Raw genomic sequence first — 25501 nt, 5'->3', positions numbered from 1 at the left:
CTAATACTTCCATCTTTGCTTCTAAGTATTCCTTTTTTATATACAGTTATGTATATTAGTAGCAAAATATTATAACACATGCTAACTAAATTGAACTAAACTGTATGAAAAATAATTGATAATTTCAAATACATATTTGAAAGTATTTCAAAAAGAAATCACATTAAAAAACTTTTTTAAAAAGGAAATTAGCACTGACAGATTCAAGGCATCATTTTTTTGGATTTAGAATTTATTTCCACCACAATACACATTTCAGATAACTACTTTGGCAATTATGTTAACTAAAAATATTGAACTTAAGGTTGCAGGGCAGTCTCTGCAGAGACTTTTCCGTTATCATAAGGTTTTGTGCCAGGACTCTTGATAACTGGCACAAATGAACCCCTGTTGCATAATATCTAGTGTAGGAATAGCAAGCACTTAGTCTTAACTTTGTTCAAGGGATTGCTTTCCCTAACTAAATCACTTGAAAGTATCATTTAAAGAAGATGTTATAACATCCTTCTTTTAACTATATTTTCCCCCTTTTTTTTCATGTCCCTTTGGGGCAGATGATAGATAGACTTTTAAGATATAATTTCTTCTGTATATTTTCTATTCATTCAAAAAAGTGCCAACAATATGCTATTCATTTTAAGTACATATGAAAGCACTTGTTTATTTTTAAATGATTGAGAATAAACATGGAAAAAAAGGCAATTTAGATAAAATTTTTATTAACATTTTAAAAATTCAAATTCCCTTCTTAAATTTTTTCTTTTAGTACTAATTTAATTTATCTTCAAAATGGTTCAGAAAACATATACATAAGTCTATACTTTTTATGATGCTTGGGAGTAAAAGTAGGAGTAGTAGCATGGAAAATGTATTTTTGAAATTAATTTAAATTGTTAGGTTTATTGCTAATTTTTCAATACTGATTTCAGGTGATGCAAAAGAAAGAAATGGCATATAACTAAATGTTGGATGAGGAGAGAAAATGTAGTGGTATTATTTTGTTACAGGCAATATTTCTTAATAGTATTGCTAAGAATGAAATAATATCCACTAGGATCTTAATTCTTTTTGTTTTGATTCAGATTGAACAAAAGTATAGGATCTATTAAATTTCTTAGTGTGTTTAAATTTTTTATTTTTTAAAACATGCTAACACTAAAAATATCCTTAGAAAATCTGATTTTAGTAATAGTTCGTGCTTGGTTTTCTTCTCACTATTTAGTATGCAAGCTCCTTGAGGACAGTAACCTTAAGGTAACTTTTTTTTTTTTTTTTTTTTTTTTTTTAAATTACTGTTCTGTCACCATGGCTTAAAAAGCCTTTGTTTTCTATAGCAAGAAGTTAAAGAAAACAAAAATAAATGCATGCACCATTTTGGGTGCTTTCCTTCCTGTATCCTTTGGTTTATTTCCTTGGGAGAAACAGGAATACTATTACATATTTCCTCCCATATAAAGGAGTACAGGAACATAATAGTAATGGCCTATATTTCTACTATTTGTTTTCAACTTCCCATTTGTAGAAACTAAGAACATTTATATATGTAAAAAGGTTAGAGAGTTGGTCTTGGATATGGGGAGAACTGATTTCAAGTTTTTCTCTTGACAGATACTGGCTTTGTGATATGGCATAGTCACTTAACCTCTCAGTTCCCTTTTCCATTTGTATCCCAGCACTTAGCATGGTGCTTTGCATCCAATAAGTTTAATAAATGCTTCATTCATTCATTTCCTAGGCAACTTAAGAGTAGAGGAAGTTCCTTATTGGTAGCTCCCTACAATGATAAAATCACAGTTCCAGTAAAAAAAAAAAAAATTACATATATATGAAATGCTATTTGCTAATATTATTCTTGGCCCATGTTTTGCATTCTAAAAGCTAAAAGAAGTCAGATTTAGGTTAATTTAATGAAAATTAATTGTTTTCCCCTTAGAAACAAACATCCATCATTGTTTTTCTATATGTTCTACAATGTTCCTTTTAAGAGTTAACCATATAAAAGAGAAATCACCAAATCCCTTTCCTTCTCTCTTATTTTTATTCTCTGTATATGAATGATTATTTTGAATGACTATAGAAACTAATGCCAACAAGTTGTAGGTTTTAAAAAGCTTTTTTTTATCTTTGAAGGAACTTTTGAAAAGTCAATTATAGGAAGTCTTTCCTAATAGAAAGAATAATGCAGTATATATGTGCAGCACAAATTATATACATATACCTGCATGCATACATACACACATGATTCAGATTTTGAGGCATTTCTTGGTTTAATTTTATTCTAGAAATATTTTTGTACCTGGGCAAACAAATTTTCATCATTCATTTTGTATGATTTTAAGATCAAAGCCTACTTTTGATTCAACAATAAAGGACAGTTTTTCTACTGAGCAAAAGCTACCACAAAAACTCCAAAATTCTTCTAAAATAGCATATAAATGATTTAAGATTTGAAGGTTAAACAAATATTTTTCATATCATTGTAGTTCTTTCTTCTAATAATATAGACCAAGTAAGATTATTTAAACTTAACATTAATAGATTTAAATTGCTTGTTACTTTAAATTCATCACTTTGGATTTAATATTATGTGAACATTGACATTATTTTAAACTTGGCATATAACAAATATGTAGTATCTTTTATTTTTTTTAATGACCAGATGGTAATTTTTGCATTATTGATTATGATGACAAACACTACAATGATATACCAACAAGTGAGGTTTTACCTCTTACATCTTTTTCTTTTTCATGTTTTAAGCAATCTGGATCAAAAAGAAAGGTAAGCTTAATATTGATGAATTAGAACATGGGAATAGCAATAATATATAAACAAATTGATTATCATCTGGTTCTGAAAAAATTATCTAAGTCAAGAACCAGCATTATAACCTACACATTACTTATTAAAATGAAATAGTATAAACAGCACTTCAGTTTTGTGTAGTGGTATTTCAGTATAATGCATGGAGACACATTTTCATGTGCAATCATTATATTTATGACGGTATTATAATTTTTCAGTATTAAGTCAGTATAGCATAAGTCTAGAGTATTCTACTGGTATTCATTGGTAACATTAACTGACTTCAGAATGTAAGGGGGAAAAAAATCAAGTTAACATTATTCCTGAAAATACATTCTATATTCATACTTGGCATCCACCTAAAAGAGCAAAGTTCAATGACTAGAGTCATTGTTACATAACATAATATTCCTTCATACATAATATGAGAAAGTTATTTTTGAAAGCCATAAAGAAAAGTAATGTAATTCATAAAATGAAATATTGAATGTGGATGAACTAAGTTGGTAAGAATGCTTATTGCTTTACAATATTTCATTAACTAAACATTTTAAGTTTTATAAGTTTTTATTTTGTTTTAAAAGGAAGTAAAGCTAAAATAGCAGTTAGATTTTTCAAAACTTTATCATTAAATGAATGATGCTGAATCACTCAAAAGGTATATATGTAGACATATCCTGATTATTAAGTTTCTATAAAAGGGGAAGTATAGAATAAGACCATCAAAAGAAACTGCAGCTTAAAATATAACAATGTTGAAACATCTGTAATTCAAATGACTTTAATTCTAGTTCTTAAATATTTAAAAATGTGCTTATTTTTAAAATATAACTTTTTGCCAAATATTTTCTGGGAAATTTTGCCAAATATGTATCATAATTCTTTTTTGAGATTTTGGTATATTTTTCTTTTCTAATCTTAGACAATAAAACAAATCATTCTTTTAAGAAACAATTGTTTAAATTCACTATACTTATCACTTATATATATTTTATTTCATTGTAGCTAATATTAGTTTATATCTGATGAAATTTTGGGCTCATTAAACTTAAATATTGGCATATATAATGTTATATTTTTACTGGTACATGAACATCTCTTGGGTTAAAATTATGCAGGTTTAACTATTGCTAAATTTTTGGTTCTTTTCACACTATTATTTTGAAATAAAATTTCTGAAGTGTTTTGTTCAGGTTTATCCCAGAAAAAGTGAAATTCCTAAATTGAACATAAATCAGCAATTTAGTGATTTTATTATAGAACATGATGCTTATTTGTCATTTCTTTTACATCTTTGTATGTAATACCAGAATTCCTCTGGACTTTAATAGTATTCTTTACAATCACTTTTTTATTGGTGTTTGGAGAATAATGAAAGCTCTTTATTTCAAGCCATTTTCCCAAACATTTGAATTCATTTGGTTAATAAGTAAAATCTCCAAATCTTTAATTCAGTGACAGAACAACTTAATCACTATTTTAAAATTGAAGTACTGCAAAGGGATAAATTTGTTAGATTTTTCTCCATTTGTTAAAAACAAAAAATAGCACATTTAGATGAAATATGATTTGTTTCAGAATCTTTTACAAAATATAATTTTTGACTAAAATTCTGGAGTTGGCAAAGAGGGTGTGGGTGTATGAGAGAGAGGAAAGTTTTTTTCTCTAGAGTTATGTCCAGAGTTATCCTAGGAAAGGTAACGTGTGAACCAATAAGAGAATGGGAAAATAGGTCCCATATTACCCTTCCTGCAGAAGCCAATCCTGTGACTTGTATCCTTAACAGCTATACTGTACCCTTATCTTCCAATACAACTTCATTTGGCTCTCTCCTGCCATGGTGGAAACACCATACTTCCCTCCCTTTTGAGAGTGACTGGACCATTTACTGAGTAGATAGTAGTAGATACTCACTTTTTACTCTGAGGTGAGAGAATGAGTTGGTGTAGATCTTACCACCTTGATCTTCTCTGCCCCACCTTCCCCAAATTCTGTCCTTCTTCCCAAATTTGCCTTTTATTTTAGAGGGAGTACCATTATCCTTCTAACAAGATTCACAACTTAATGTCAACTTTCTCTTTTCCTACTTTCCTTTTATAGCAATTCAGAGGACTTATCTTACTATTTTTGCCTTTACAATACCTCTTGCACCTTTCTCCTCTCTATACAAGCAATTTCCACCTTAAGTCAGACCTTTATTACTTATACTGAATTATAGCTTCCTAATTGTTCTTCCAACTTCAAGTCTATATTCAGCACTAGTCTATACTTCACATAACTGATAGTGTAATTTCCATAATTTATGAGGTCTGACCTCTTCATTCTCTTCCAGTCAGTAAGCTCCTATGGCCACTCATTGACTTTGTATTCAAGAATTATTTCCTCTTCAGCTCATCCTCTTTGTAGTATATATGTAGTATAGTAGCTCATGTATATAATTTGTAAATAAATAGACATACATAGACTCAGTGCTCAAAATTTTTTACTAATGGGGAATGGTCCATGGTTTTTAAAAGTTTAGAGACATTGCTTAAAAGAATCCTATGCCTGTTAGCTTATATTATAAATTTGCTATGTCTGTTAGTTTATATTAGATAGATAGATAGATAAATAGATATAGATATCTATATGTATCTACTTGTTAAATTGACTAAGGAGTTTTTAGACTCAACTGTATTGATAAACCCAATTTCAGATCTAAAGAATTAGATGGGCCTAGAAATCAAGAATATTTTAACTGATTTGGTATTAGAACCACTTGGTTTTTTTGTTTTTTTTTTTCTTTTCTTTTAGAATGAAGGATCTTTTATAGTTGCTGAATCTTAAATAATGATTATTGAATTTTGTTTTTTGACCATTAGATTTTGGTTGCCTGTTCAAAGAATTACAATTTTTTAAGAGGGTTGAGCCCAGTCTTCACCTCATTTGAAGGTACCTTAACAGAATGAGGCAATAGGTGAAAAAGAAATTAGACTGAAAGAATTTAAAAATATTATAATAACTTATTGTTAATGAATTTATATAGATAGGTGGAAAAGATTGATCCCTCATTTATTCCTAGTCTTATATAAAAATAACAACTTTTAATGCAATTTGTTAAACTTCTAGTTTAACCTGAACTCTTTTTTTTTTTTTAAACAAATGAAGTGATTTCTGTACTTTAAAAAAAAAAAAAATTTAGAGAACAACATTGCCTAACAATGTGGCATCTATAATATTTACTCCAAAACTGAAAATGAATTGAGGTTGTATATGGGGGAATTTTTTTTTTTCCTGAGGCAATTGGGGGTTAAGTGACTTAACCCAGGATCACACAGCCAGGAAGTGTTCAGTGTCTGAGGCCAGATTTGAACTGAGGCCCTCCTGACTTCAGGGCTGGTGCTCTATCCACTACACCAACTAGCTGTCCCCTGGGGGAAAATTTTTTAAGCCCCTTGAGATAAGTGATCAATAAGTACCTGTTTAACATCAGTAATATGTGGGGTTTTATATTGGATATGAAGTTGCTAAAGAACTATCTTCACGGTGGTTTATAATCTAATTGACAAGAAACATGTACAGGCACTCAAACTATGTTCCAAAAGTTTGTATTTAAAATCAAAATGGAGTGTTCCAAAAGAATTTTGGAACACCTTTGTATGTACCAGTAAAAATAGTGATAAGAAGCACATGTAGCCCACAAAAGTCTGTTTAATCCATAATGTATTTTAAAATGCCTGCAGAACTAATCAATAGTCAACGATCATTTCTAATGGTTTTTAAATGAGAAATGGTGCAGTTTTATTTCTGGAGAAAATATACCACCACCATCTTTACACTTTTTTTCCCATGAAAGATTTTTCCAGATCTGCTCAAAAGATGATACCTTATCTATGTTATAAGAGAAGATATTTCATAGGATCACTTATTCCCAGAGTTGTGAATCATGAAACAAAAAAAAATGTAATTATTCCAGGGACAGGATAGGAACTTCAGCTTCCTGTAGCCTACTATTTATTATGTGTGGGTCATTCATATATGAATGTTTATAAATTGGTACCAGAAACAACATTAATAATGTAGATAATAAAAGTTCCAAAAGAATGATATAATATTATTTTTCTAATGTCAGAATTAAGAATATTCATTGCATGAGGAGGAATGATTTGATTTGTGGTAAATTTCAGATAGGCAAAGAGAATGAATGAATGAAAAGTTTTTATTAACTATGTGCCAAGCACTATGCTAAGGGATAGGGATATAAATAGAAAATCAAGACAGACACTTCTTGCAAAAAGATAATACATTTTAGTATGAATAGACAATTAGTTATAAGGAATTTTTGCTCAGGAAAAGGAGTTTTGGTTTAGGAGGTCAGGGATATTGAGTAGAGATATAAGGGAGTTAGTTGATACTGAATTATCAACCTGAGATCATACTGATTTGGTTACTCTTTCTAGAGGAAAAGGTAGAAAGTGGGATAGAGGGTGTTAGGCTATAGGATATGTAGGAAAATATGACAGGGTGAGTAATCAAGTGGAATATAAAACATGGGGAACTTGGTGACAATAGATAACAATATGGTGTTGCCTAGCTCATTATTCAGGACAATATCACCATGTAGCAATAGTTACAGAGGTTAGTAGATCTTCTGAGCATGGTCTTAGAAGATTCCTTGGTCTAGAGAGCACCATGGCAGGGTTGTAAATGAGGGTAGCTGGTTTGATATGTTATAAAACATTGTTTGCAATTTGGGCTGAAGCCAGTTAGGTTAAGTGAGTTGTGTGCTTTGACTGACTCAAAAACAAAATAGCATTGCCCTAATTAGACAGTCAACCTTTGTACATTTAGGGATAAAACTTAAAGGTCACAAGCTGTTTATGTTGACCACTCCAAATTTGATATACTCAAGGATACATCTATTAGTTTTCAGAACTTCTTGTGGGGACTACAGCTAACTTCCTGTCCAATGATATAAAGTTGATAGCATCCTCTGCCCTCCCTGTGAAACTCACAAGAAGTAATGTCTTTTCAGATAGGTTGAATGGCAAAATCAGAATGCAAATGGGAAAGACAACCTGTGTGTTGAAAAATGAGATTAGGCTTGAATAGAATTTGAAAAGGAAAATATTAGGTGAGATTGAAAACAAGTTGTAGAGGGGAGTAGCCATCTACAATTTTTGTGCAACCTAGTGGTCTTGTGCAATGTAAATTGGTGGTGAGGAGGTGGAAATTAAACTGGTTCAAAATTTCATGTAGTCTTCAAGTGTGAGAATTAAAGGCCTACATTTTGGTTGTGAATAGGAATTGAAAGTAAGAAACAAATCTAAGAAATGATGTGAATGGACTTAGTGACTGAATAGAATCAACCATCTGCTTATTTGGGGGTGGGCATTTTTTCAGTAAAATAACAGGATACTCACATTAATTTCTTTGTTTTATTGAGAGCATATTGTACATGGAAGGAAATATCAAAAGTAACCATACTTAAATAAAATATAAAAATTTTGTGTATATAGATTGACCCTGGGCCCCAAAGGCCATATCTCATTCAGGTTACTTAAATAGTTAAGATAATTTTTATAATTGTTTTTAGTAAATTGCTTTTTAAAAATTGAACAGCTGTGAATATGTGCCCCAATTTTGGGGGCCATATACACACACACACGCACACATATATGAAGAAGAAACATTTGGAAAGGTTCTATGCCAGGAAGCTTTAGATTCCTACAGTACTATCAGAGCAATAGAAATGTACAAAAGTCTTAATCTTTCTTTATCAAATCCAACTAGCATTTGTTAACTGACCAATGTAGGGAAGTTACTCTGGTTACAAAGTTCAAATGGAAAACAATCTTTGTCCTCTAAGACCTTCCATTGGAGAATGGCAAGAATGTCATATGTGTATTTTTAAGGAAGATAGAATCAATGGGACTTAAATAATAACTCATCAGAGATTAGTCTTGACCCTTTAAAGAAGTTAATGAAGAGGAGTACATTCCAGGTATAGGGGATAAAGATATAGAGGTAAGAAGTGGAGTTATTAATTGGAGAACAGTTTATAGGTCAGGTTATCTGAAATGTGTAATAGTAAGGGTTAAGCCTACAGTTAGGTTTTAAATGGCAAACTGAGAACTTTGTGTTTTATGTGAGAGGCAGTAAGGAATCATTGAAGTTTCTTGAGAAGGAAGTAACTTTGATTAGATCTGTGCTTTATGTTGATGTTTTGGCAGCTGTGTGGAGGTTTGCTTCAAGAGGAAAGAGAGACTCAGAGTCCACTCTCCAGATCGGTAATGTTGCAATAGCTTAAGTGAAAGGTGATGAAAGCCGGAAGGTGACAAATGTGAACAATATTATAGAAGCAGACTCAATATGACAGCAGCCAATTGATTGTGAGAAGGTAAAGGAGAGGGGCGAATTGAAGATGGTTCTAAAGGTAGCAATCATGGATGACTAGAAAAATGTGATGTCCTTATTAGAAGTTCATGGGTTTTGGGAAGACAACATTGAGTCTTGTACTGGATATGCTGAGTCTATAATGCCTATTGAACACCCAAGAAGAGATATATGACAACTTGTTGGTGATGCAGGAGTAGAATTTGGGAGATTAGGTTTGAATATATTGATTGTACTTCCCAAACTAAACCTCCAGATTCTGCACCTTAACATAGATTGCTAATTAAAGATACATATATTCAAGAAAACTGAAAAGGATTTTAGAGCTCATCTAATCTAACTTTCCCTTTTTAGACATGAAGAAAGCAAAACACAAAAAGATTGACTTGCCTAGCGTGGCACAGGTAGTAGTAGAGTTGGGAGTAAAACAAGGGTCTTCTAACCTTTAAACTTTTTTCTTCTTTTGAGAATTGAGACTTGTAATATATTGAAGTTTTACAGTATTTCCTTCAAAAGATACTAGAAGTTAAATAATAAAATCTTTAAGGAAAAAAAAAATTAGTATTCTACACACATATGAAAGTTCACTACTACATTAGTGTTACCATACCATTTATGTTCATGTTGTCATTGTTAGCCAAACAATTAATGTAATCATTTTTCACATAGTGGAAATCTAGTAGGAGAAACAAATGCCTTAATATTTTATTCTTCCATGAGGAAGGTGTTTTCTCCTTAATATAACTGCAACTTACCAAGGGTTATTCAGTATTCTTCATTTGGACTTGACAATCCAAATTTATACTATATTAATGGATGCTAGTACAGGACAGGGGTATTCAATAAGTTTTGTGAAGCATTTTTTTAAAGCTGTAAATCTATAAGCTCTCTTACCCTGCTTGCTTTTGTAGCTATCAAAAAACTGTCAGTATAACTTTTAAAAAATTTGCTGTGGCTTTTGATAACACTAGTAAGGAAAATCAGTATTATTTATTCCAAAAACAAGCAAGAAAAAAACAAAACCAAAAAACTCTTTGTTTTGTCTTATGACATCTACCTATATCCATCAGTCATCATAAGATATAACTTGTAAGTCTCAGATACAGATGGTATGAAAAATCTAATTATTGGGGGAAAAAATCCAAAAGAAGTAGCTCTTGAGTATTTATATTTTCTTCTAATCTTTATAAGTGCTTAATTATCTACTCAGTTCGTTTCAAATTGAAGTTAAATTCTTTATATGCAAGTCATGTATAATAAAAGTAGATAATAGGAAATTACTGCAGTTTGAGTAGGAGATGAACATGATCTGCGTATGTGTGTGTGTGTGTGTGTGTGAGAGAGAGAGAGAGAGAGAGAGAGAGAGAGAGAGAGAGAGAGAGAGAGAGAGAGAGAGAGAGAGAGAGAGAGAGAGAGTGAGTTAGAGCGAGCACAGCTGTGGTAAATCAGTTAAAAAGGGAAACATGTAAATGTAAATCAGGGCGAAAGAGGCTATTGTAATAACCTTTCAGGAGGTGATGAGGGCCTGATTCAAGATAGTGGTTATTTGAAAAAAGAATAGGGCAGTTGGTTGATTATATGTGGTGAATTAGGGTGATGAATTTGAAATGTTAGTAAGATTTAAGATTGAGAACCCAGGCAACTGTAAGGATTGTGATGGATTTGATGGAAATAGGGAAGTTCAGAAAAGGGTCTACGGTTTTGGGAAAAGATGAGTGATGTGTGTGTGTGTTTGTTTTTAAAGGGGGGGGGGGAGAGACCATAAGATCATAGAGCTAGAAACAAATCTGGAGGACTCTGAGTTGAAACTCTTCATTTTGCAGAAAGGTTAATGGATTTGCCAGTTACTTTGGTAAATGACAGAGTTATAATTTGAAGCAAAAAAAAAATAAATTACAAAATACTATAATTTGAAGCAAAAAGAAAAAAATGAAGTTCAAATCTAATGCTCTTTCCAATTGTACCAGTAAAGGAATTTGTAGAGAGAGATTGAAGATTTTTTTTTTCCAATTGTCTTTCTCAAACTAGATGTTTTTTGAGCCATAGAATTTGAGAACTTTTAAAAGAATAATGAAGCTGAAGCTAAGAGGTCACATATGTAGTTTAATAGCAGACCAAGGATTAGCACCTGAGTCTCCAGATTTTAAATGTCTTGGGGGTTTTTTGTTATTGGTTTTTGTTTTTGTTTTTTCCCTAACATCTTTCATATTCCTGAAAAAGTATCAACTTTGTGTTATTAGTAGATCTTTTTAAAAAAATATATATTTTTTTTAATGAGTTAAGAGTGAACAGTGTGCTTTCAGATTTAGTGACAATAATGTAGTTGTGGAATTAGAAGAGTGGGATTAACCTTTCACCATTTAAAAAAAAAAACCTGGCCTGGTCCCCCCTTTAAAAAAAAATTTGCTCTTTGTTGTTATAGTCCAATTTGGGGTGGTAAAATTCAATCAGTTGGTTAGATAAAATCAAAATGTTTGCTTCTCATAATCTGTGTTAGTATCTTATGGTTTAATGAAAACTAGGCAAGCAGTTAAAAGGAGGACATGGCAGTACAAGTGGCTCTATCATCAAAGTAGCAAATGTTCAAACGTTGACTATAAAGATGATTAAAAAGAATCATTGGGGTTAGGAAGATTCTGGTCCACCTTTAAACTGTATTTTAAAATACCATATTAACCCCTTTAATCATATTTAATAACTCTTACAGTGTCTGGTACATGGTATCCCCTTGATAAATATTTGCTTAATTTAATCAAACCTTTGTAGGTAAAGAAAAGGAAAACATGGGGGATGTAGGAAGGTATACAATATCCCTATTGCATTGTATGCATAATAAATAAGATGTGGTTATTTTAGCAACTCCTGTGGGGACAAAAAAAGGATCCAATCTGTTTTGGTATTTTCTCCTGTAATTTCTCAAAATATTTCTCATTTAATAGCTTTAATATACTAGAAGATAAAAAACAAGGAAATTACTTGATAAGTTCAATTGACACCTCCCTTCCCATCTCTCCCTCTCTAATTTACATATCCTGAAATTAATTTCTAACTTACAGTTTAAAAATTGAATTTTCTTTCCCCTGCCTTTTCTTTTCAAATAACAAGGCAAAATTTAGTTTTGTCACATTTCTTTTAAATAGGCAAATAGTAAATCAAGTCTTTGTTAGTGATTTCCTTCTATAATTTTGACAAAGAATGGCATCATGCCTATAATTTTGTCTGATTTGTAAAACACTATTTTTACTGAGTGCAAATAGTTAGAATTTTTATTATTCATTAAAGATTACTAAGCTGTTTTAAGTAGATTTTATGTTAAATTAAATTATCTTTATGTTTATCTGGTACATTTAGTACTGCTTATTCTAAAATTTTATTGGTTATTAAATATAAAGTAGTCATAATTTAGTGTCCTGCCATTAAAATATAAACATATGCAAGAAAATTTCCATTTTAAAGTTTCTTAAATTGACACTTATGCTTTGTATATTTCCTTTAATACAATTATTCTGTACCTGACATATCCACTGAAGCCCCACTTTGCTTTTAACTTTTATTCATATATATGTATATATTTATTTATTTACAAAATATTTGCATAGGTTATTTTTCAGCATTGACCCTTGCAAAACCTTCTGTTCCAGCCTTTCCCCTCCTTCCCCCATCTCCTTCCTCAGATGGCAGGTAAACCAATACATGTTAAATATGTTAAAGTAAATTTAACTTTTATTCTTATGGCAAATTCTGATCCTGCCTAAATGGAAAGGTTGATAATAAAATTAGATTGATATTGGTAATGTAAAGCAGAGCTTTAACTTTTCCCACTCAAGACCCTTTTTGCACAAGTAGTTTTTACATGACTACAGATATATGAAATAGATATGCAAATGAAACATTTACAGATAATAAATCACTTCATGACTCCCACATTTAATTATGAGATCCTATATGGGGTTGCAAACCACAATTTAAGAAGCTGGGATGAAACTTTTTTCAGTAGCATAATATAATGGCATGCATAGTAAGTCATTAAAATGTAGTGAGATGTATAGAAAAAAATTTTTATATGATTCTTAATTGGTCAAAGGGATACTTAAATCTAAACTTTTTAAAAAAAAATAAATAGGAACAATGGTTTTAACACTTGGAATCCGTTTTCATTCACCTACAATCTACTGTTATATAATCCCTGTTATAGAGAATTCTTACATGCTATAGTTTAATCACAAACATCTCAGTTGGCACATAAAAATTATTTTAGTTTGGACTTGATCGACTTTGTTGACTTTTATTTATGCCAGTTTATCCTATTTTTTTTAAAATAATTTTGCATACTACATGCCCATTAGGTTTGATAGTCCAACTAATTTAGGCTTTAAATAGAAAATAGGTGTTAAAAGTTCATCCCATACCTTCTTTTTTGGAGAGGCATTGGGGTTAAGTGATTTGCCCAAGGTCACACAGCTACTCTGTAAATGTCTGAGGTCAAATTTGAACTCGGGTCCTCCTGACTACAGGGCTTGGTGCTCTATCCACTGCACCACTTGCCTGCCCCTTTCCTACACATTCTAATAAGAACAATTTCATTTCTACAAATATAACTGAAAAGAATCAAACCCAATCTCTGTATGCTTTCCAACATTTAGTAATATGATGGGGAGAGGGTGGAGAATTATTGCAAAGCAGCCACTTGGGGAAAAAATCACTTGGATTTTCAGGTTTAAAAAAAAAAAAAGCAGACTTACTCCATTCATATAGTTTTAACTCATATCTAGGGAAAAAAAAAAGCAATGAGTACTTTCTCTTTCAAAAAAATTCTTTAATTCTTCCTCCTTCCCTCCTCTCCTCTCTTCTTCCCTCCTTCCCTCCCTCTTGTCTTCTTCCTTCTCCTTTGTTTTTCCTTCCCTCTTCCCTGCTTCTTCCTTCTTTTCCTTTTTGTTTCCTGGGCAGGGGGTGGGGTGGGGAGCTACTACCTAAAAAGAAAAATACAATCTATTCTTTTCCAGGAAAGAATACCCCCCTCATGTTCAAAAAATAGAAATTGACCATATTAGGTTGCCACGGCCCCAAGGTATAGGTAAGTATTTTTTTTTTTTTTTTTTTCCCTTTTCTCTAGAGACTAAAATAGGATCTTATACATTTAGGCTGTTATATGTAAAAGATGTTAGTTGGAGACTCAACCACATGAAAGTCTTAATTTGACACTTTGTAGAAGTATGCTGATAATAGAGCATAGTCTAATAAGCTTAGATTATCTTCCTTTATGATGAACTTTTATTATTATTATTATTATTATTATTTTTTTTTTTTTTTTGAGGCAATTGGAGTTAAGTGACTTGCTCAGGATCACACAGTTAGGAAGTATTAAGTATCTGAGACTAGATTTGAACTGAGGTCCTCCTGACTTACGGGCTGGTGCTCCATCTACTGCGCCACCTAGCTTCTCCACGATTAACTCTTAAGGCATTGTTTTTGGTTTTGTTTTTGTTTTTTTCTTTAACTGAATTTTTTTTACATCAAAGACAACTTATACAGACAAGATTGTGGCTCAGAAATCTTTTTACTGAAAAATTAAATTATTTTTGTTAGCATAGATTATAGCTTTCTACCCAGAAAATGGATACAGCTATTGAAATATAATGTTGCTTAGTTTGTTAATTATATTTTAGTGAGGTGCATAATGTGCAGCATTTCAGAGTTAGATAATAGATATTATACCAATCGTTTATGAATAATCTTTCATTTCAAATGGTAGACTAAAAGTGGTAGCCTTTTCAAGCCAGATTTTTATTTTTGTGTTGGATTGTTGCTGTAATGAAAACTAATAAATGGTCTGCATTATTATAATTGGGCAAGTTTGGTGGTTTTGGATGGTTTTTTGGTACGTTTAAAAATTTTTTTCTTATTTAATATTTTATTTTTTCCCAGTTACTTGTAAAAAGCAAATTTAGCGTTTTTAAAAATCAGCTTATCGGGGTTTTTTTGGAGGGGTTTAAAGCAATAAAGCATTAGCAAAGTTTACCATAATTTTGGAGGATTAAGACTTTGATATTTTTATCTTAAAAATTAGGGATTCAGACTACTGTCTTCAAGAGATCACATCTGCTGCACAATTGCTTAATAATTTGTGCGAAATCAAATGCAAATGAATGTTTAGATTTGAATTGCTGTTTTCTTTTTTTTGTTTGTGTTTTTTTTTTTGTATTTATTTTTTGTGATGGTGGTTATTGTTGTTGTTTTAACTTTATGTAGAGGCAGCTATATGGCACAGTGGAATGAATCTTCTGCCTAAGGTTAGGAAGACCTGAGTTCAGACACTTAGCTCTGTGACCTTGGGCAAGTTTATCTCAGTTTTTTCCAAACTATAGAATTAGGGTAACAGTACCTACTTCTCAGACTTTTGATAAGGATCAAATGAGATAATATTTGTAAAGTGCATTATTACTTATTACTATTATTATTTACACATAGTTAAGTTATCTAAAAAGATCCATCATCATGTATCTGCCTTCATTAATGAAGATTTTAATGCCTCATTAATTTAGTACATGATTTCATGAGTTGCCATTTCTAAAATTTTTCATCAGGTTCCTGGTAATAACAACTTCTCTGAACTTCAATAAATTGGCTCTGGGAACTATTACAAATTTTGTTGTCCTGGGATAGTCTTTGAGAATCTAAGTTGTGTCCCTACCATGCATGATGAGTTCTTGTATTCTGACTTAAAGAGAAATATTTACTGAAAAGTGAAGAAAAAAGGGACTGGTGATACTTCATTTCTGGAAGAGTAGGTCTAGACTAGCTTTTAGAATCGCCATTTTGTGGGGGGAAACGAGTTTTTTTCTTTTTTTCTTTAGCATTTTCTAAACTCAAGCTTTTTTCCTTTTAAAAATAATAAAGTTGTATAGGATTGCCATTTTAATCTTTGGGATACCAAAGTTTTTAGTTTAATGTATTTTACATGGAAACAGTTCTAAAATATTAATATGTTGAATATAATTCAACCCAAGTTCTCAAAATAAATTATAAATTTTTTGTACAGTGATGTCCTCAGGAACTTGATAGGACAGTTTACCTCTGCTATAAGGGCCTGAAAGGAAGGACACCTCATACAGAGAAGCATTATCTAGAGAAGAGCATTTTGAATGAGGAAATAGGAGGGAATTGGTGGTTAGAATCATTGATTCACACATCTTGAAGAATAATAGTTTGTATGATAGCAGTCAAGTTGTATAAGAGATTGAAATACTTGTAAAGTTACATAGCAGAGAAGTCTGAATCTAGGCAACATAGGATGAATGCTTAGTATTTAGAACAGGGGAATGTTTTCTGTTGAAGGCAATTTGAATATTTGTAATACTATTCCCAGGCCATACAAAATTATCAACTCAAAGAACCTCAAGCAGTGGGAATTTATTGTACCTAACTTTCAGTCCATCATTGCTTGTGGTTACTTTAGAAACTTAGAGCTCCAAAGATGGGAACTAAACTCTAAGTTGGAGGTGGAGACTGGAATGCAGAATGATACTTTGCCATATACCTTCAGCAATAGATGAGCAAAGTGAGTAGTGGGAGAACTATACTGGCTAAGTGAAGAGAGAGAGTCTGGTAAGAGAAGAGCATAATGTAAATACATGGAACCAAATGAAGGACAGGTGTTCAATTTAATCACTTGAAATGTCATCTTCTGACATTCATGTTAACACTGGACTAATTCATATTTAACCTACATTGAGAGATTTTTTTTTTTTTTGAGAAATTAAGGTACTTTTAATCTATGAATTACCACTTGATGAAGTGTAGAAATACATTTTTGTTCTTTCTTTTTATATTCCTTTAGAAAGCATAACAGAGAAAACAGAAGAGTCTGAATCAGAATCAGAGTCTGAAATCAAGAGGAAAGTACAACCAAAACGTCACTGCAATTCATACCAGTCTGATTTCCAACTGTCTCTTGCTTCAAAAAAAAATTTAACCCATTTAGAGGTGGGTTAGAGAAATTAAGCAGTTATTGCAATTTATTATTATTATTTTTAGCATTTTATGTGGATATAGATATTGTATATTTGCGTATTTGAAATATTCAATTTAGAATCACATGACTGGTTAAGGTTTTGAGAGAGGGTGCTAATAACTTTCCATTTTCCTGTTCCTTTCCATGCCTTGTCCACTTCCCCATCTACTTTCATAGAATTTGATTTGTTTTAGATAATTTTTAATTCCCAAGGGAAAGCTTCATTTCCCTTTATTAGCAGCACATTTTGTTTAAGTGCTCTTAAGAGATGATATTGTAAAATGGATATAGGACTGGTCTTTGAATCAAGATCTGAGTTCAAGTTCTGCCTCTGGTACATATTAGCTATGTGATTATGGTAAGCTGCTTAACTTCTCAATATCGCATTTTAACTTGTTCAAGACTATATAAGAGTTTATACACAGCATAGACATTCTCCTGAAATCATAGACCTACATTTGCCCCAAATTAAGATGAATCTCCCATGTTAGTTGCTATTTATTTTGAATCACCAGTCTCTTTACAACTCTTTGCTAACTTGAAGATTATTGCTCTCATTTTCCCTTAAGTTATATTTGAGATATTAGTGTTTGAATTAAGTTGTACTTATTTCTGCAGTTAATATTCTGTTCTGTATTTAATAATGAGAGAGTACATTATTGAAGTTTAACAGAAAGTAGTACATGTTAATTATATTTTTTGATCAGATAATTAGTCTTCATACAGTTTTGATACAAAATTATTTTGGTAACATGTTCTTTTGACTCCATTTTAATGATTGCTAGTTTAAAAAATTTTGAGATTTAGGTCATCATTAAATCAAGATTAACCTTTTCAAAACGTATGTCCTAAACCCATATAATACCCTGACTACCTTACATTTTTCGATATATGATGAAAGTGTAGATATACTAAATTATGAGAGTGTACTATTAATGGTATCTTCATATTCAACATATTATGAAATTTCTTCCTGATTTGTAAAAAGATAACAGTTCAACTAAACTCCAAGAGTGGTCTGCTATTTACATTATACCAAGATATTTATATGTCTATACTGAGAATGTTCATTCTATGTATTTAAGATCAGCTTTATATTTGAATTCTTAGGTTTTACTCCAGCCATTTACTAGCTTGTAAGTTAGTAAGATCATTTAATTATTTTGGTATAGAGACTTGTCAGTGCTACCCAACTACCATATTTCTGTGAATATGGGTCATTTACCTTTGCCCCAACACAATAGGACAGTTCTGAGATTCCTCTTCTGTTTATGTAAAAGTAATGATTTCCTTAATAGAGTGTTTTCATTTACTATTACAAATCATGTTCCTTGGAGTGAAAGATTGAAGTGGTCAATCTCACTAGATTTATCCTATTTAATCTATAAGTACTGATTTAATTAAGAATAATTAGACTGATTTTGTTGTATTTGTACAAACTGGGAAAATAAAGGTTTTCCTAATAGCTATATGCTGAGGAAAAGCACCCTGCCTCAATGACCCTGTCTTTGCTGCTGGCTCAATTGTGTGAATTTAGTTAAATCACTCAGTTTCTAAGAATCTGAAGCCCATTGAGGGGGTCTATGAACCTACCATACTTCTCCATACACATACATATTTAGTACTGAACCAGATGAGGACCACTTAAGTTAGTGTCTTTGGAAACCAAGAGATCTGTGGTTAGGTTTCAGGGACTTCATGGCCTTAAAAAAATTAATTAATAATTATTTTATAGTATAATGGATTTTCTTTGTGATCTTAATTGTTAAAAGGAATATAAAAGAAGTTTCAGCAAATATATATATATATATATATATATATATATATATATATATATATATATATATATATATATATATATATATATATATATATATATATATATATATGGCACAGTCTCCAACCTCTTTCATCCTACCCCCTCCCCCCCCCAATTAGACCTTTAATTTTATTGAGTTAGGGAAGCTTGATTAAAGAAATTCTTCTACCAATACAGCTCAGTACTTGGTTGTGCCCTGAGGCACTAAGAGACTAAATTACTTTTCTGGAGTCATACAAGCAATATTGTTAAAGATGAGACTTGAATATCTAAGTCTTCCTAAGTTATCTATTTCTCTCAGTGATCTTCATTTCAATAGATAATCTTTGCACTATGACTTCCATTTCTATTTTCTATTTAAAACATTTTTAGTTGGTAGTCTGATAATAAATGGGACATTATTTTTGAGATGTTTTCAATATTTTGCTATTGATGGAGACATCTTTTTTTTTTTTCCCTTCCCATTCCATTGGGAATTTTAGGTTTCTGCACAAAGTGAATATTGTCCACAATGCGGGAAAGAAAGAAAAAATCCAACCAAATGCCAAAATTGCGGGATTACTTTTTCTAAGGATTTACAAAGAAATTGTAGGCAAGCATTAAATGAAGCAGCAGTACCTTTATCACGAACACCCATTCATCATAATTCAGGAGGACAAAAGTCTCAAAACACTGGACTAAATGCCAAAAAATTTTATGGCAATACTTTGGGGAAGGTTCCAGTTGATATAATTGTGAGTCATGATTATGTTGGACAGAATTTTCTACAGTCAAATGGAAAAATCCTTTTACCTGGTGCAAAAATATCTCATATTGCAAGCTTAAGAAAACGGAGTACAAAACCATCTGATCTAAATGATCCAAGTAAGTATGTTTTTATTTTGTATCTCTTTTTATTTTAAACCCCTTTCTAAAGAAAAAATAATTTCTTAGATATTCCCTGAATTTATTTTTTATTTTATTTTATTTTATTTTTTTGAGGATTTTTGTCCTTTTCCAATTTAAGTAAAGGAAGATATGTCAAGTGATAAAAGGCTACTTGTTTGATTAGAATAATTGCAAAGAAAGTTAGCTGTTTTCCTTAACAAATCATTCTGATATATTTTGTTTTTAAATAACTGATTTTCCCCAGTGTATCCCCTTTCTCTCTCCTAGAGATCCATCCCTTTTAAACACAAGCTAAAAGAGAGAAACAAGTAAAATTAGAGTTCAGCTGAAAAAATATATTGACAGAATATGATATTACACTGCCATGTTCTGCCCACTAGTCTTCTACCTTCTGCAGGTTATCTACTGTAGACTTCCTTCTATAACCCAGTTTCAATTACTTTATTGTTCTCCATTTACATTGTTGTAACCATTGTGTTTGTTTTTCTTTTTTTGCTTACTATACTCAGAAAAAATTCATATGAATCTACCCATATTTCTTAAAGAAACAATATTCTACCATATTCAAATAGCATAATTTGTTCAATCATTTCTTAATTTGTAGGCTTTTTCCTGCCATATAAGTTAGGAATATTTTCCATATGCAATTTTCCTCTTTTTGTTATTAGGCTCTTGGGAAACTATCCCTAGAGTTTAATCTTTTAGGTGAAAATCTCTGGACATTTTTGTCACTATTTTAATAAATCCCAGTTGTTTTGAATAGAGGTATCAACAATTCACAATTCATTCAGATCCTTCTAAGTTTTTCTGAAAGTCCTTTTTGTCATCTCTCTCACTCTTTCTCTCTCTTTCCTTCTCTCTCTCTCTCTCTCTCTCTCTCTCTCTCTCTCTCTCTCTCTCTCTCTCTCTCTCTCTCTCTCTCTCTTCCTTTCTTCCCTTCTTACCCTCTGTTCTCTCCCTTTCTCCCTCCCGAGGCAATTGGGCTTTTTGTCATTTCTTTATTTTTGATTTTTTTCCCCCTCCTATCAGCCAATATCTGCCCTTTTATTCCACACCAACTTCCACGCAAGAATTAACAAATACAAACACTGTTACATATATGTATGGGCAAATAAAATACATTTCCATATTGGTCATGTCATATATAGAAATCAATAGAATTCTCTACCATGAAGTAGGTGTAGCATATTTCATCATTAGTACTGTGGAATTATGATTGGTCATTATGCTGATAATGACCTGATACTTTATAAGCTGTTTTCTGATTCTATTCATTTCACTTTTGTCTCGGTTAATACAAGTCTTCCCAAAGTCATCTTCATCATTTCTTACAAAACAATAAAACTCCTATCACATTTGTAGGTCACGAATTTTTTTTTAGTTACTCCTTAATATGAGTACTCCCTCATTCCCATTCTTTGCCACTTCAAAATGACCTATAAATATGTAGTATTATAGTTTTGTTTTGCTTAGGACTGATTCCTTCCTTAATCCATAATCGCTCATTTCCCCTTGCTTTTTTCTCCCTCCTCATTTTCCTGTTGAATGAAATTTCTTTCCTTATTTGTATAAAATCTGTTTATGCAGTCTGATTATGAGATAATGTTCTCTAATTTCCTCTGAGCTCTATCATCTCTCTGTAGTAGAATGAAAGCAGCTTATCCTGTTTTAGTCAGTTATTATTTTTGATTCATGTTTACATTTTTGTTTCTCAGCTTCTATGTGGCTCTAGTTTTTTCATCATTTGAGAAATGTTTAGAATCCTCTTAAATTAAAGGAGTGGAGCACAGTGGATAGAGTTCTGGCCCTGGAGGCAAGAAGACCTGAGTTCAAAATCAGGCCTCAGATACTTAACATTATCTGTGTGACCCTGGGCAAATCACTTAACCCCAGTTGCCTAACCAAAAAAACATATAAATTAATTAAAGGTCCATTTCCCTGTTGCATTGTACTGAGTTGTATTTGTAAATCTATGTCCTTTTCCTTTTGGAATATCACATTCCAAGTTATCTGCAGTTTTATAGAAATGACCGCTAAATCATAATTCTGATTGACTCTTCAGCACTTGAGATCTTTCTTCCCCACCGCTGCCTGCTTACAGTATTTCTTTGACCTGAAAGTTTTAGATTTTTAACTGTGATACTCCTGAGAGTTTTCATTTTGAAGTTTTTTTTTTTTTTTTCAGGAGGAGAGGTTGGTGTATTCTTTCAATTTTTGCTTTGTCTATATTGAAAGTCTGTAAATATTATAATATAGTGTGTTTAGGGGTAGCTAGGTGGCTCAGTGGATAGAGCACCAGCCCTGAAGTCAGGAGAATCTGAGTTCAAATCTGATCTCAAGACATTTAACACTTCCTAGCTGTGTGGCCCTGGACAAGTCACTTAACCCCAATTGCCCCAGTTCCCCTCTCCCCCCAAAAAAATCTAAATAATACATATGTTTCATATGTGTGTGTGTGTATTTTAAACATTGTAATGTTTATAATGAAACTATGATGCTGCTGTTCTCTGTCAGTTTAGTTTAGTTCCATGGAGAAAGGGACACCTACACCCACACACATCTCCTTGCCTCCTGGTATTTGGGGTAAAAATTATGGAAATTTATGCTATCTTTTCAATTTTTGTGCTGTGATGCCATCAAGGGCTCCTGATAGGTAGGGATATTAAATCTAGAGGTTTAGAGGCAAAATGATCTTTTTATTGTGCCTATATTAACTATTTCAAACTCTAGCTGCTGTTTCAGATCTCTAGGCTTTTTAAACTACATGTGCTCTAGAGACCACCCCCTGTTTTTTCAACAGTTAACTTTACTTCCTACTTGACTGAGAAAATTGAGGAGAAAAATGTAGCAACTATTTTTGCATTTTGCTTCTATTTCACTTTCAGCTAAAATCTATGTAAGGTCACAATGATCTTGTTATTGCTAAATCCATTGACTTTAGTCTTTATTTTATTTACTTCCTTACAGGCTTTAGTACATTATCTTTGTCAGGGAACCTTATGTGCATCAGTACTAAGCACTGTAGGTGGTAATTTTCTCCCCTTTTTATAAGTTCTTTGATATATCTTCACTTTGATGACTTTTGGGACAAATACTGGCGTTTCAGTCATATGCACAATAACTATTACCTTACCTTACTTTCCCTGGATTTTTGTGACATTCTTTTTTCCTGTTTCTCTTTTTCTCTGTCTAATCATAATTTTTGTTCTCCTTTGCTAGGTAGTCAACTGTGTCCTTCCTCTTATGTATGTGTATATCTCAGGACTCTGTCCTTACTCTTTTCTTTTCACTAATTATACTCATTTCATCAGCTTCTATGGGTTTCCACTATTACCTCTGCAATTCATTCACAGATCTACATCAGACCCTTTTCTCTCCTAAGCTCTGTTCTGATGTCTTCGCCTAAATGTCCCAAAGCTATCTCAAAATCTACATATGCAAAAAAGAACTTTTTTTCTTTTTAAATTCCCTTTTCTGCCTAACTTCCATTTATTTGTTACCAATATTTATTCCAGTAATCTAGTTTTGAAATCTCAATTATCATCTGATCTTATCTCATATCTGTTTCAGTTACTAGGTTTTATCAGTTCCATCCCATCCAGTGTTATTATTTTAAAATTTATACTGTAGCAAACTTGTTTAAACCTTCATCACCTCTCCCCTGAACTATTTCAGTAGTCACCTACTTTAACTCTCTTCATATCTCTCCCTCTACTCCAACATCCCTAGAATTGCTGAATTGATATTCCTAAAATGCAGGTCTGACCATGTCACTGTCCTGCTCAGAAAATTTCTGTGGTTCCTTTGTTTGGCATTTAAATCACTTCGCAGTGTTGATGCAGAATATCCACTCCAAATAGCCTTTTTGTTTCATGTATACACAAAATATATCATTTACTATTACGTGCTTTGTTCAAGCTCCCCCATTCCTGGAATACTTCCTTTTCTTACCTCTGTCTTAGAATCCCTAACTCCCATCATGTCTCAACTCAAGTGCCACCCCCTTCAAGAAAATTTTCTTATTTCTTTGTTGTTAGTATCCCACCTTTGTCCCTTCTCCCCTCTCCCCTCTTCCCTCATATTTTGTAATATCCTCTATTTATTGCTTGTTGAACATGTATTAGACAGTATGTTGGGTGCTATCTTCAATTTTCATATCCCTAAAATCTCATACAAAATAGATATTATAAATGTTTGTTGATTGAGTGATTTATTGACTTCTCTTTTTAAGATCACCATCCTCTGTTCTTCGGTCTTTTTTCCTGATTTCTGACCAAAGTGCTCTTCTTTGTCTAGGGTAACCACTTTATTAGTATTCTTGATTTCATTACTTCTCTCTTCCTGTCCTTTTCAGTCACTCATTTTCTGCCAGCTCCTTCCCTGTGCCTAACCCAGGTCTCTCATTTCTAAACACAATCTTGACAATCTGACATGACTCTTTTTTACTCGCATTTTCCTAGGAAGAATTCAGTCTTTCTTTTTTTAAAAAAATGGTTTCAGTTTAAAAAACTTTTTCTTGCCTTCTTATCTCTTCCTGTCTTCTTTTTCCTTATTTAAAAAAGGTGGTAGAAAAGACAAATGCCTTGTAACAAAATATATGTACTTTCTTGAATAAAATAAATTCCCACATTGGCCATGACCAAGAATTGGGAACAACTAATATAAAGGAGGTACTAATGCTAAGGGCTGCAACTACAAAGAATGAAATAGCAACATTAGATACTCCCTGAGAAAAAGCATAACATATAATATAAGTACAAAAATAAGTAGATACAAATGAATTCAAATCAACCAAAATACAAAGTAGTTTGGGAAAGGAAAGGTATTAACAATTAGGAAGACCAGGAAAAGGTTTATGTCAATGATGGTACTTAAAATAGGAAGAAAACTCTGAGGCAAAGTTGAGAAGATAATTTATCTTAGGCATGGAGGATGGCCCATGTAAAAGTTTAGAGTTGGGCTATTGAATGTTCCTCTATGAGGAACCTAAAGAAAACCAGTTTGACGTCATTACCACATTATGTGGAGAGATTTTGAAGTAATGTCCAATAAACCTAGAAAGATTGGTTGGATCCAAATTATGAAGGAATTTTTTAGTATAAAGCTAAGTGAATGAGATAACAAAAAAAGGTTATTAAATATTTACAATTTATATGTTTACATTTGTAAACATTTAAGTGTTAAAAAATATTTACAGTACTGATGATCTAAATTTAAAAAGTGAAGACAATCTTTTTTCAGTGAACTTAGGTTTTAACTGTGTTCTTGTTTTCTAAAAACTTAGTAAAAAATAATTCATAAAGAACTTTAAAAAGTTAGTATTTGTTAATAAATTACTATGTGCAGGTTTTTCTGGGGATACCTCTATTATGTACATTCTTCATTTTCCTCACTTATGTCTCTGCTATGATAGTTGCTTTTAATTTGCAGTTGTATTTTCATTTGTATTATAATTTGGGAAAAAAAGAATAGGAATAGATTTTGCCTTTTTTAGAAAATGTTAAGAGTCTTTCTCTGTTCCTGCTTTAACTAGTCAGGCCATTCAGAGTGATGGTGAATAATGTCTAGGGAAAGGCAAATATTGTCTAGGATATTTGCCAGCT

General features: G+C 31.8%; 1 protein-coding gene across 3 annotated transcripts in view; it reads left to right on the top strand.

Moving 5' to 3' along the window:
• The window catches only part of SENP6 (SUMO specific peptidase 6), a 126796-nt gene that overhangs the window by 67218 nt on the left and 34077 nt on the right, over positions 1 to 25501 (top strand). For 2 of the 3 annotated variants that reach the window (XM_074310473.1, XM_074310475.1), the window contains 4 exons: positions 2761 to 2781; positions 14184 to 14254; positions 17018 to 17163; positions 19493 to 19874. In XM_074310473.1, the coding sequence (XP_074166574.1) occupies positions 2761 to 2781; positions 14184 to 14254; positions 17018 to 17163; positions 19493 to 19874 (620 nt within the window). The remainder of the gene's footprint in view (positions 1 to 2760; positions 2782 to 14183; positions 14255 to 17017; positions 17164 to 19492; positions 19875 to 25501) is intronic. The other variant, XM_074310474.1, reaches the window with a different exon arrangement.

Source organism: Sminthopsis crassicaudata, chromosome 4, assembly GCF_048593235.1.
Source record: "Sminthopsis crassicaudata isolate SCR6 chromosome 4, ASM4859323v1, whole genome shotgun sequence".
Classification (NCBI taxonomy): domain Eukaryota; kingdom Metazoa; phylum Chordata; class Mammalia; order Dasyuromorphia; family Dasyuridae; genus Sminthopsis; species Sminthopsis crassicaudata.
The sequence above is the reverse complement of the archived record's forward strand: the minus strand, read 5'-3'. Positions and strand labels throughout refer to the sequence as shown.